Source organism: Electrona antarctica, assembly GCF_951216825.1.
Source record: "Electrona antarctica genome assembly, chromosome: 7".
Classification (NCBI taxonomy): domain Eukaryota; kingdom Metazoa; phylum Chordata; class Actinopteri; order Myctophiformes; family Myctophidae; genus Electrona; species Electrona antarctica.
This window is the reverse complement of record NC_136812.1, coordinates 10568683-10580271: the sequence shown is the minus strand read 5'-3', so window position 1 is coordinate 10580271 and position 11589 is coordinate 10568683. Positions and strand designations below refer to the sequence as shown.

The following is an 11589-nucleotide window of genomic DNA, read 5'->3' as shown; positions in this document are numbered from 1 at the left end:
TAACAATTTGTTACAAAGTTTCACTGCACTCTGGCTCAGCATATCGGTTCAGTCATGCTTTCATCATTATATGTAGCCTACATTGTACAGTGGTTGAAAGTAACTACGTTTATTTACTCAAGTACGACTATGAATGTAAATGTACGTTGTTTTAGGCTGTCAGAATGAAAATGTAAAGTAAATTGTTTTAGGTTGTCAGCCAGAGCTAGTAATAGCATTTCAAAGAATGTTGACACATTTTCAAAACACATTGGAATAAAACAAAAGTCAAGTTTTAAAGAATGTATATAGGTAGTCATTTGATATTTGGCTGTGGACACCCATCTAGATCTGTGTTAGATATTATGTTCAACAAAAAAATTAACAGTGCAAGTATGTTCAACAAAAAACAAGTACACTGTAGTGTCTGGATGTCACCACTGGAGGGCAGCAGAGCAATATTGGAGCGATGGTCGCGTGGCATTGGTGGTTGTCAGGACAACAGCTAGGTAGGTAGCATTTCATCATGTGTTATTGTTATTTGAACATTCTAGTTTCTTATTAATTAAATACACTTTATAATCTGCATTCATGTGTTAAATTGAGTCACATGTGTTTTTAATCAATATAATAATCAAACACGCTACGGTTACGTTAAGTCTCCTGGACAACTAAACGTCCAATCAGTGCGACCGTCCCTTCTGGGCTATGGGATCCGGTGACGTTCAGAACGTAAACACGTCGTTAGGTTAGTGTGACGCGTCAGCGTGATCTGGGCTCTATTCTGCTTTGCAGGTTGCACACCCGGTCCGGAGCGGATACGGAAACCGTTTGTGAGCGTTCATGTGTGTGTGCGTGGAAAGGACCGGATACAGTAGGGGCGGGCTCTAGACCGGACATGAGCACTCAAAGGGAAATGGATTAAAACCGATTGAAACCTCAGTGGCTTTTCGTTCTGTCACTGGTTTAAACAACAGGGCAGGCGTTTTTTTTAATCTTCGTTTATAAGAACTTTAACATCAAAATAATACAGCTGAACCTGATCAACAATAACCATTAATCCATAATCAGTTCAAACTGTCACAGTGAGTGAGATGTCAACAAACTGGTGAGTTTTTACAGGCTATTAAACTAACATTAGCTTTAAAGGTAAACACACTTACTACTCCAGTGTGAACTTTAATTCCCTCAATCCCTCTCTACACCAATATTTTTGGAATAGGGATAGCAATGAGTACTATCACAACAACATAGAGCTATTTAACACTGTTACTGAACAAGCACACTCTATAGCAATGATTACTATCATATTAGAATATAGAGCTACAATAACAGTACACTGTTGCTGAACAAACACTCTAAAGCAATGATTACTAACTATCACAACATAGAGCTATTAAAACTGTTACTGAACAAACACTCTATAGCAAATGATTGATTGCTATCACAATATATAGCTATTTATCTTATTTTAATAACATCAATATCAACCCTTAAGCCATTCAAACACAGGAAAGCGATTTGTGTAATTTTAGATTTTTATATTGCTGTCTGGCTGAAACCCCTCGTCTCCATATTTTAACTTTTTGTGTTTTTTTCTTAAATCAACACGTACCCCACTTGGGGACCTAGCTCCTCTCGGGACCCCCGGTTGAGCTCTTTTCATCGTTCACCCGTAGGGTCCCTCCCCATCTGTCCCAAGCTAAATGGTATATTTAGCGACTTAGCGTCGGAAGCGTCCGTGCTGCGCTGTTTGAGAACTCGTGATATGTTTCAAAAGAAGCATAGGAAACAACGGAAACCTAAACGAATTTTCCTTTGGCGCAGAAGCCGTTAAGTATTTTTAATCTTTGCTTGACCGCTTTGGCAGCTCTGAAATTCTCTCTTCCTTCCTTCCTTGACTTCCTTATTGACATCCCTGCAAACTGACTGCAAAGACTGCAAACTGTTAGGCTTTAGAAGGCATTTGTAGAATCGGCCTCAGCAGGTCTTGATGGGTTAATGTTCTATTTCAGAGGTAGAGAGAGAGACCCAGCCAGGGCAGGTTCTGACCCAGTGAGTGATCATGAACATGGTGGGCTCTAAGGCCAAGAAGCGCGTGGTCCTGCCCAGCCGCCCGGACCCGCCCAACGTGGCCCAGGTTCTGGAGGACATCCAGAGAGCGGCGCCCTTTGACCCCGTGTTCACCTTACTGGACGACACCACCCAGGGTAGGACCACCCTCTAATATCCCTACCCCTCGAATCCCTCTAACGACCCATTGGTTCCCAACCTTTTTATACTGAAGTACCACCTCAGAAAATATTTGGCTAGCCAAGTACCACCATATAACTTAAAATACAGGAGCGTAGACCTGCCCTTTTTGTGCCATTCCTAAAGAACTATCTGTAGTAATATAAATGTCATTACACTTTTGTCCTCTGCTCTAACCCTACGACCCCGTGTTCACCTTACTGGACGACACCACCCAGGGTAGGACGGTATCAGAACGCTCGCCTTAAAACACGCTCGTCGCTCGCCCTTTTTTCGCCGACCGCATGATGGGGAGGTTCTTGTATTCTTGTATTTGTTATACTGAGAATAAGGTTAGAAATAAGTTTAGGTTAAGTTAAGGCATAGTTTTACTGGGGTTAAGTTTAGGAATAGGGTTAGCTTTTGGCACCGTTTCACTGAGGTTAAGGTTAGGAAAGAAGGTTAGGTTTAACCGTTTAGGCATAGTTTACTGAAGTTACATTCAGGAATACCTGGCTGAGCAGCTCCGCCGGCTCTACGCCCTGGGTGACTGTGTTTTGAGGCGTGGCGTGCTGCTTTCCAGTATTCGGTAGGAGCCCCCTCTAATCCCTACAACCCTGTGTTCAGTGTACTGGACGACACCACCCTCTAATAATCCCTCTAGTCTAAACCCTACAACCCTGTGTTCGAAATCAAATGGCTACTTTGCAAAACAACAACGTACCTGCACGTGCACGTGAAAAAAATACTGGTCTCACGCCACGTTGCCCTGTGCAGCGACCAAAACCCCACTGCCTGTCATCCTAGTTTACTGAGGCACTACCCTGACTCTCTGCATTTGATGTAATAGGCTCGTGCTTAATGTAAGACACGCGTTTGAGTAAGGACGCGCTGTGATTGGTCAGTGCACTTGCGCAAGGATGCGCTGTGATTGGCCAGTAGCCACTTTGAGTGGCAGTCAGGACAAACGCTCTCGCCAGAACATGATTTACTATTCTGTCCATATCGGGTCGCAACTCGAACTGGGCTGAGTCAGCTAAGCAAACGTTCGACAGGCAACTTGCGAGCTTTAGCGCGCGGTGGTGTGTATCATGGCTCAAGTTCACTTGAGACGGCACTCCTCCGTAACTGTACTTTACTCCCTACTTACTAGTAGGAGGGGGGCGTGACCATTTACTCAAATGCGAAGATTCCATGCTCGCGTCACTCTGGACTGGAGTAAGAGGTCTGCTAAATGCCTACATTGTAAATTTGTGTCTCAGATCTCGAGGGAACTTGATGGATGATGATGAAGTGGTTGAAAATATATATTTTGTTGTTGTTGTTGTGTGTTCAGATGCCAGGGGGCAGTGCGGAGACACTGAGGTGGAGTCCAGGTACCAGCAGAGTCGTCTCTACCTGGACCTGAATGAGAGACTGCAGGAGGTCAAGGGTCAACTGGCCCGCCAGAGGGAGGAGCTACGGACTTCCGGAGAGCGACTGGACCATGATGTCAGCGAGGTGAAGAGAGGACTAATGCTCTGACATGATGTCACTATGATTTCATCTTGATGTCACTGTGACATTGTGAAGATGTCACCGGGGTATGGACAGGACTGATGATGACCTCATGATGATGTCACTCTGACCTCACAGTGATGTCACCGGGGTGAAAAGACTGTTGTTGCTGTGAAGTGAATGTTAGGACGATCAGATGTCTTCACCTACTGACAGGACTTTTAACATCTCTAAAGTCAATGAATAGGCTCTGTGCCCCGCAACTCTGAGAGTGTACAAATGGAACCAAATGGACCATTTGTACACTCTTCAGAGTTACACACCTGTAAAGGGCCATTTGGAACCCCCTCGAGGAACCATAAGGGTCCCTGGACGACACTTTGACCCACTGGTGTAGCAGAGTGTTTGGACAGATGTTTTATTCATTATGCATTTTTTGGTCAATAAAGATCACATCAAATGGAAGCCATCTTCTCATGGTTTGTGAAACTGAAAATATTGGTTTTTGATATGTTTTGGCCTAATTGCTCAGAGCTAGTCTTTGCTATGTTGATGGTTGTATATTGAACATAGTATAGTATCACATAAGGTTTTCATGTTGTAATAAACACATGAAATGGAAGTGGTCGTTTGTTAATTTCAAGTCAAACTGACAAGATGCTCTCTAAGGGCACTGTCACACCACGTGTGTGTGTGTGTGTGTGAGAAATCCAGACTGACAGCTACCCTGCCTGTAGGCTACTTGTGTAACAGCGTTACATTTACTTTCTACAACATCAATATGCATTATGCTTATTAGTACAGGCAATTATGAAGGAAAAAAAGAGTCAACATCAAACAAAAAAACTCCATTTGACCAAATTTGGTCATTTCGGTCATTCGACCAAATTGGAGGTCAAATGATATTACTGGACTATATACATATGTAACTGTACTGTACTGTATTCTACTAAGCCACCTGCTAGTGTAGCCGCAATTTGCAACTAGATTTGTTTTATAATGGGATGAATCTAGAGTTGCAATACCCTCCATTGACTCCCCATTCATCCAATTTGCTTTTGCGATCTGCTTGTATTAAACAACGTTAAACTCACCAACATTGCAGCTCTAGGCCAAGATTGAATTATCCTCTTTCAATCTGCCAAGCTTTTGTTTCATAAAAATCCACCGCGTAGACATGTTATGAGCTACTTTCTGTCAAGACATTCTCTGCAGGTGATTATTTTTCTAAGTACTGGAGTTTGGAAGCACTCGTTTTTATTAACGGGTCGCGCTGCTGCCGAAACAGGTGGTACGCAGGGCTGTTCAGTGACTTCGACGAGTGCTTCCAAACTCCGACACTTAAGGTCTATTCATAGTCTGGTTTTTCGGTGGTGAGCTGACCACCAGAGTTGAAATAACGTTGAGCGGTGGTGAGTAAAAACAGAGAAGGGCTGGGGCGGTGGTTTGCTCTTCACCACGGCTCGTGATGTCATGTTGTAGTTCGGTGGTCACCTCACCACCGAAAATCCAGACTATGTATGAGCCTTTAGAAAGAATCACCTGCAGAGAATGTCTTGACAGAAAGTAACTCATGACATGTCTACGGTGGATTTTTATGAAACAAAAGCTTGGCAGATTGAACGAGGATAATTCAAGCTTGGCCTAGAGCTGCAATGTTGGTGAGTTTAACGTTGTTTAATACAAGCCGATCGCAAGCAAATTGGATGAATGGGGAGTCAATGGAGGGTATTGCAACTCTAGATTCACCCCATTATAAAACAAATCTAGAGTTGCAAATTGCGACTACTGCTGGTGTAACACAACTCTATATTCGGGACAAACTTCGGTGAGGCCTTTAGGAGGGCCATTATAATCCACCACTCCTGAATGAAGTGCCTGGTGCTGGGAGTCTGGTGCAACGCACAGGTCCTGGGCCTGGTGAGAGCAGGAGTGGACCTGGTGAGACGGAGGGGCCCGGACAGGAGTCAACCCCCAGTCCCGGCAGAGTAGTTCCGGAGCAACGGATTGTGTGGCCTTGCTCATTCCCTGATCGAGGGTAGCTACTGGGACGTAAATCGGGATTTGATCAACCCCGGCTGGGTCGCCTGAGTGAGGGGTATGATGTTGGTAGACCCGAAACCCCGTTGACCTCAGGATACATCACTGAGAACATGTCCCAGGTGCATCCATGCGATGTATTTTTAGTTATAGGGAACCATTTGTGGGTCATGGACCATTTTTATGGGTCACGACTAGAGTAAAATTCCCATTGTCCTACATTAAAATTAATTAAAATATATTTTTAATGCAAAATGCCATTTAAAAAAATGACCTGAAGATCTTTGAACAACAATCAAATCTAAGAAATTCCATAAATATAGGTGTGAAGCCTGTACTTCTAAGCTAAACAGCAGGGCAACTGGGTTGAACTGTAGTTTGACACGTGCAGTACTTTAATTCAATATCCAGTCGTTGAATTTCTTTTGGATATGTCAATCCATTTATTGAAAAAATCCATATTCGCAGCAGCAGTAGTATTCAAACTTAAATAAACTGTGTAAACTTACAAACAACAAACTGAACCATCGACCACGCACGGTCGAAAACTGTGTCGTCTTCCCCTGTCGCACCTGATTGCCATCACAGTGACAGGTATTAAGGGTTTCCATGACAACTACCCATCACTGATTGACATGACGTCATCATATAGAAGGACACGTTATACTCATCATTAATTAGTTTAAATAAATAAAACAAAATAAACAAAAAGCATTTTGGCTCCAACATATACTACTACTACTAGTACTACTACCAGCCAGGCCAACGTCTTTCTCTTTGGGTCTCCACCTCGCTGTGTTCTGGACTGTTCAGCCCACAGGGTGGCGGTAGAGCTTCAGGAGACAACTACAATAATAACAAACAAAGGAGCAGAAGAAGCAGCGCCCTCAGCTGAGCTCTCGTATCGACGCCACGAAAAATGTCTGAATACGATTCGGTCCAGAAAGGTGCCTTGAGGTTAAAAGGATCTGGAGACATTTCTGCAGGGAAAAAGTAAGTTTTGTCTGTTGGTGACACTGTATTGTAGAAGTCAAAGTTACTGTCTCTTTGACTTTGGTAAAATTACTGTTCGGTCTGAGAGACTGAGACACGACGCTGATAGAGGAGCTAACATTAGCCATCTTGCTAAGAAAACAACATTGTCTTGCTCTAGCCTTGCACCTTGGTCTATTTGATCGATTTTGAGTTTTGACATTTGAAAATGTCAACATCGATCAAATACATCTACGAAAGTCTAGCTCTGGTTAGCTCAGCTCCGTTTGTAACGTCATATCTACGCTTAAGCTCCGAGAAGAGCATAGATATGGTAGCTATGGATATGAGGTTACAAACGGAGCTATGGTTAGCTAGCTAAGCTCTAGTCCATAGTCAGAAGTCCTTAAAAATGGACCAGACGTCAAGACCTAACGAGAGTTTTGATTGATTGAAATTTGTATTAACAGTTTTTCAGAATGGGTACCGTTCAAGGAAGAGTCTTAAATCTATCTGATGAATTGGACATGGTGGACCCTGTTGTAAACAAGTGTGGGAGCGTACCTATGTTCCCCAGGTTCTATGTTCCCCACCATGCAAAAAAGGTTATTTGTTCCCCACTAAAACCTAAACCAGAAACCTAACCTAGTAATTCTACTTATTCTAGTAAGACAAAGTATTTTAGCAAATTAGTCTTAGTGTTACTTTTAGTATCAAATTCTGATTTAAGCTCAGTCTTTGACACAGTAACAGTTTTTGTATTGACTTGTGCTTTCTTTCGTTTTAATTGAAATGTACATTCAATACATATTGTGAAATCAATTAATCTGAAGCTATCATAGATGTATTTTAGTGAGTCTGACTTTTACTTTAGTATGCAAATTGTGAAAATCGATAAAATACATAGTCTTCTGGTTTTTGGCTATATAGAAGTGTATATTTGTATTTTGTACGTCTCTAAATGTCTCTAAAACGGTGGACCCTCTTGTAAACAAGTCAGTGTAATGCTTTTTGGTGTCGTCCACTCACAGTTAACAGTTTTTGTATTGAGTTGTGCTTGAAAATTAAATGTACTGTAATTCTGAAAACTGTTAATAAATACTTCAATCAATCAATCTTAAACCTAGAAACCAATCTAGCCTGCACCACCGTTCCCAACTTTCACACTATAAACGATTGTCAAAATCAATAATGATACTCATGCTGCTGATTAATAATTACGCCTGTCCCTGGAGTCAGACCTACATACATGTCATGTTTTTATTTTATGTTTTGACTTTTAATACTACAGTGTAGTCATATTGGTTGTTGTCATATATTGTCATTCTTTGTTAGGAGGATGTAAATATTAAATTGTTGACTTGTGTTAATTGTGTTAATTATTGTAATTGGCAGCCTGTATTAATAAGACAGTAGCAATCGTGGTTGCCACGAGGTGTTCTTGTCGATCAGCATTGGAAAATGACTGACCTTGTGTAGAGAGAGAACTCGGATCCATGCAATGATTTGGAATAGAACTAAGTCGCAATTTGCAACACTAGATGTTTTTAGCCCCTCCTATATCCAGCTTTTGGTGTGTGTCCACAAACTGTCCTACACAAACATTAAATTCCCATTGACAATGAATGGATAATTTTGCGCCAGAGTCTGAGCAAATAGACATATTTTACGTCATGATGATGTACGATGATAAGAGCGCCCCTCAGTTCAAGTTCACACGGGTGTGAGTATAGTTGCAACACCCTCCATTGATAGCCCATTCATCCATATAGAAAAGTCCGATCTGATGTATTAGACAATGTTAAACTCACCAACATTGCAGCTGTAAGGCAAGCTTGAATTATCCTCTTTCAATCTGCAAAGCGTTTGTTTCATAGAAATGCACCGTTGACATGTTATGAGCTACTTTCTGTCAAGAAATTCTGTGCAGGTGATAACGTTAGTGGTGGAGTTCGGAAGCACTCATCATTAATGCATCGTGCTGCTGCTTCCTAGTACATTATGTGTTAATTCAACGAGGCCGTTCAGTGACTTCCGACAAGTGCTTCCAAACACCAACACTTCATTCACTGCACATCATTTCTTAACAGAAAATGTTGGGGGAAAAAAAAAATCTAGTGTTGCAAATCGTGGCTAGAATCGAACTCGGCTGGCTGAGCTACCAGGCACATACCTACTAGGACTAAAGCAAGTTTCTTGATTCTACTCGCACAATACAAATGAGAGTGAGTTAATGCTACTCTCATCACTAACCTTACATGTCATTTTTGTTACAGGAAGAAAAAGAAGGATAAAGAGAGAAAGCAGCGCTTAGAGCAACAGGTCTTGAGCAACAGCCAAAACGATGAAGAGGACAAGAACAATAAAACTGTTGACAAAAGGACACCTGCTCAAATAGCTTTTGACAAGACGCAAGAAAAGAGGGTAAGTGTTTTTAAAGGTTTCTCAGACATTGTAGCAGCCTTAATAATAATAAACATACAACAGGAAAAAATAAATAAAATAATGAATATGGATAGCATGAGCATTTGGAAAAAGAACCAAGGAACATAATTGTTGTAGTAGTGCTAATGTTCCATTCATAGCTGTCTATTTTGTGTCTGAACTGTTGCAGAAGTGCTAAAATGTTTACCCATGTGGAAAAGTGCAAAGGATCACAGTGGAAATTAGGGGGACTGCCCATAACGCCGACATCCCATTAGTCTGACTACGTGGCTTCGCGTGCGGTTAGGGACAGGGTTAGTAATGCGTGAGTCCGACCAACGCGCCGTTCCAATAATAAGCTGTCGGACTAATGACTCGGCAGCGGAAATGAAATGCTTCTGTGGGCTGTATTCTCTTTAACCACTAGTGTCAACCTGGTATCCCTATTTTAGGCAGGTGAATATATGCAAACTTGCACTTAACAGTTATAATGGGTAGTATACTACTGACAGATGGATGTCTTGGGCGTTCAATTCTCATTGAAATTTGTGTAACTCTTAAGTCTGATTTATACTTTGTCACACACCCAAAGTAGGCTACAAGCTCACCACCTGTCTTTATCATGACGAGTATAAACTATAAATCAAAATCAAGCATTACAGTATTCAGATGCTGGAGTTGGTGGCTGTCGTGGCTGTCAAATGTATTTACTTCATATAGCATCCCTGGCCTATTTCATTGGTATCATCCTTTCTTTAAGATGTGTTCTAATATTACATTTCTTTTTTCTTCTATCCCTTTCAGAAAATGGAGAGGATTTTGAACAAAGCATCCAAAACGCACAAACGCAGGGTTGAGGTAAGAAAACATCAAATATGTGATACTCAAAAGTCAAATTACATTAAAGAACCAATTACCGTAGTTAATTCAAGATTTTTTTTTAAATATTTGGAAGACTAAACGTATTTGAACTTTGGACCAAAGTTTCCTGAAAATATTTAATGTTCTCAAAAACTCATAGTATAATCATAACAATTGTTTCAGCAATGAAATATCAGTAATAATGGCCCTAGAATGGCTCTGTTGTTACATACATTGCAAAGTATTTCACATACAGAGCCATAGAACACCCTGGTTAATTTATGGCGGCATTAAATGTGCTAAATGCTCCGTTTGTACTCACGACCAGTGAAATATGGTCCTCTAGTTTCATATCCATGTGAAAGTTCTGGCACAAAACGTGTATTTAGTTTCACGAGATGCACACAGACGTCTTTCTCTCCGGGCAAAGGGGCTCGGAATGACAGCTGGACTTCATTTATCAAAACTTCCTCTGATCACCACAAACGTCATCACCAATTGACCAGGGAAGCACAAATGTTTGGGACACACAATGTGCAGGTGCCTTGCGATATGTGCTGGGTAATTAATCACACCACTTGCCAATTGTGTGACCCAAACTTTTGTGTTTCCCTGGTCAATTGGTGATGACGTCTGCGGTAAACAGGAAGTATTGGTAAAATCAGTCCATCGATCATTCCGGGCCCCTCGCCCGGAGAGAAAGACGCCCGTGTGCATCTCTTGAAAAAGAGAAAGAGATAATTGACTAAATACACGTTTTGTGCCAGAACTTTCACATGGATAAGAAACTAGAGGACCATATTTCACCCCACGTCTTTGGAATTATTTAATGGGTGAAAACGGAGCATTTATCACATTTAGGCCGCCCAAAATTCGATTCAACCAGGAACGGGTGGAAGGGATCTATGCCTGTGATACATGATAATTTACGAAGTTATATGAATGATCACAGACATTCTAGATCTACAGTAATAAGTAGTATACATTTTGTTTGCTTGCAGGATTTCAATCGCCACCTGGACACTCTGACCGAGCATTATGATATCCCCAAGGTCAGCTGGACCAAATAAAAAGGATCAATGGATTTGCTTTTGTTTTACATTTATAGTTTCATTTAATGCATGTTTTGCTTTTATTATGATGTGGTTATTTGTGAAGTGACACTTCAACAGTGATTTCTCAAGTTCTTGGTGTCATTAAAGATTGAATTAATAGTTTTTGTGTGTGTTGTGTGTATTTTCATTCACAAGCGCAACCTCAATGTACACAAAGCACAATATGGAGTTTTGTTAAGTTTGTATGTGAGGCTTATTCATTTGTACCTAGGTACTATAATATACAAATAAAAAATGTATAAACTAAATGCACAATATTCATTAGACTATATTGACTTTTTCATGTGGTAGGTGAAGTCACATACAAATAATATTGGAAACATCAAACATGCATATGATAGGCTAGCTGTCAACAAATGTGTATCGTAGTTTTAAGTTTTACACATGGTGACGTGCCACTGGTTAAACAAGGAGATTGATGGAATCCTAGACCAATAAAGACGTTTAGTGGAACCTGGGACGGATTTCC

The 11589-nt window shown here is 41.1% G+C and overlaps 2 protein-coding genes across 3 annotated transcripts; both read left to right on the top strand.

The window, feature by feature from the left end:
• The first annotated feature begins 857 nt into the window (after nt 1-857).
• On the top strand, nt 858-4330 carry cUnh19orf25 (chromosome Un C19orf25 homolog). Of its 2 annotated transcripts, none has more exons than XM_079505983.1 (3): nt 858-1091; nt 1997-2189; nt 3548-4330. In XM_079505983.1, exons 2-3 carry the CDS (start codon nt 2045-2047, stop codon nt 3733-3735), a joined length of 333 nt encoding a protein of 110 aa, XP_079362109.1. In that variant the 5' UTR covers nt 858-1091; nt 1997-2044; the 3' UTR covers nt 3736-4330. The 2 variants fall into 2 exon arrangements, with proteins under 2 accessions (XP_079362109.1, XP_079362108.1); XM_079505982.1 differs by having other exon boundaries at nt 867-1087; nt 1995-2189.
• Nucleotides 4331-6570: 2240 nt separating this feature from the next.
• On the top strand, nt 6571-11222 carry fam32a (family with sequence similarity 32 member A). Its single transcript, XM_079505084.1, has 4 exons — nt 6571-6741; nt 8997-9144; nt 9949-10002; nt 11007-11222. The coding sequence occupies exons 1-4, from the start codon at nt 6668-6670 to the stop codon at nt 11073-11075; spliced, it is 345 nt and encodes a 114-aa protein (XP_079361210.1). The 5' UTR covers nt 6571-6667; the 3' UTR covers nt 11076-11222.
• Nucleotides 11223-11589: the final 367 nt, after the last annotated feature.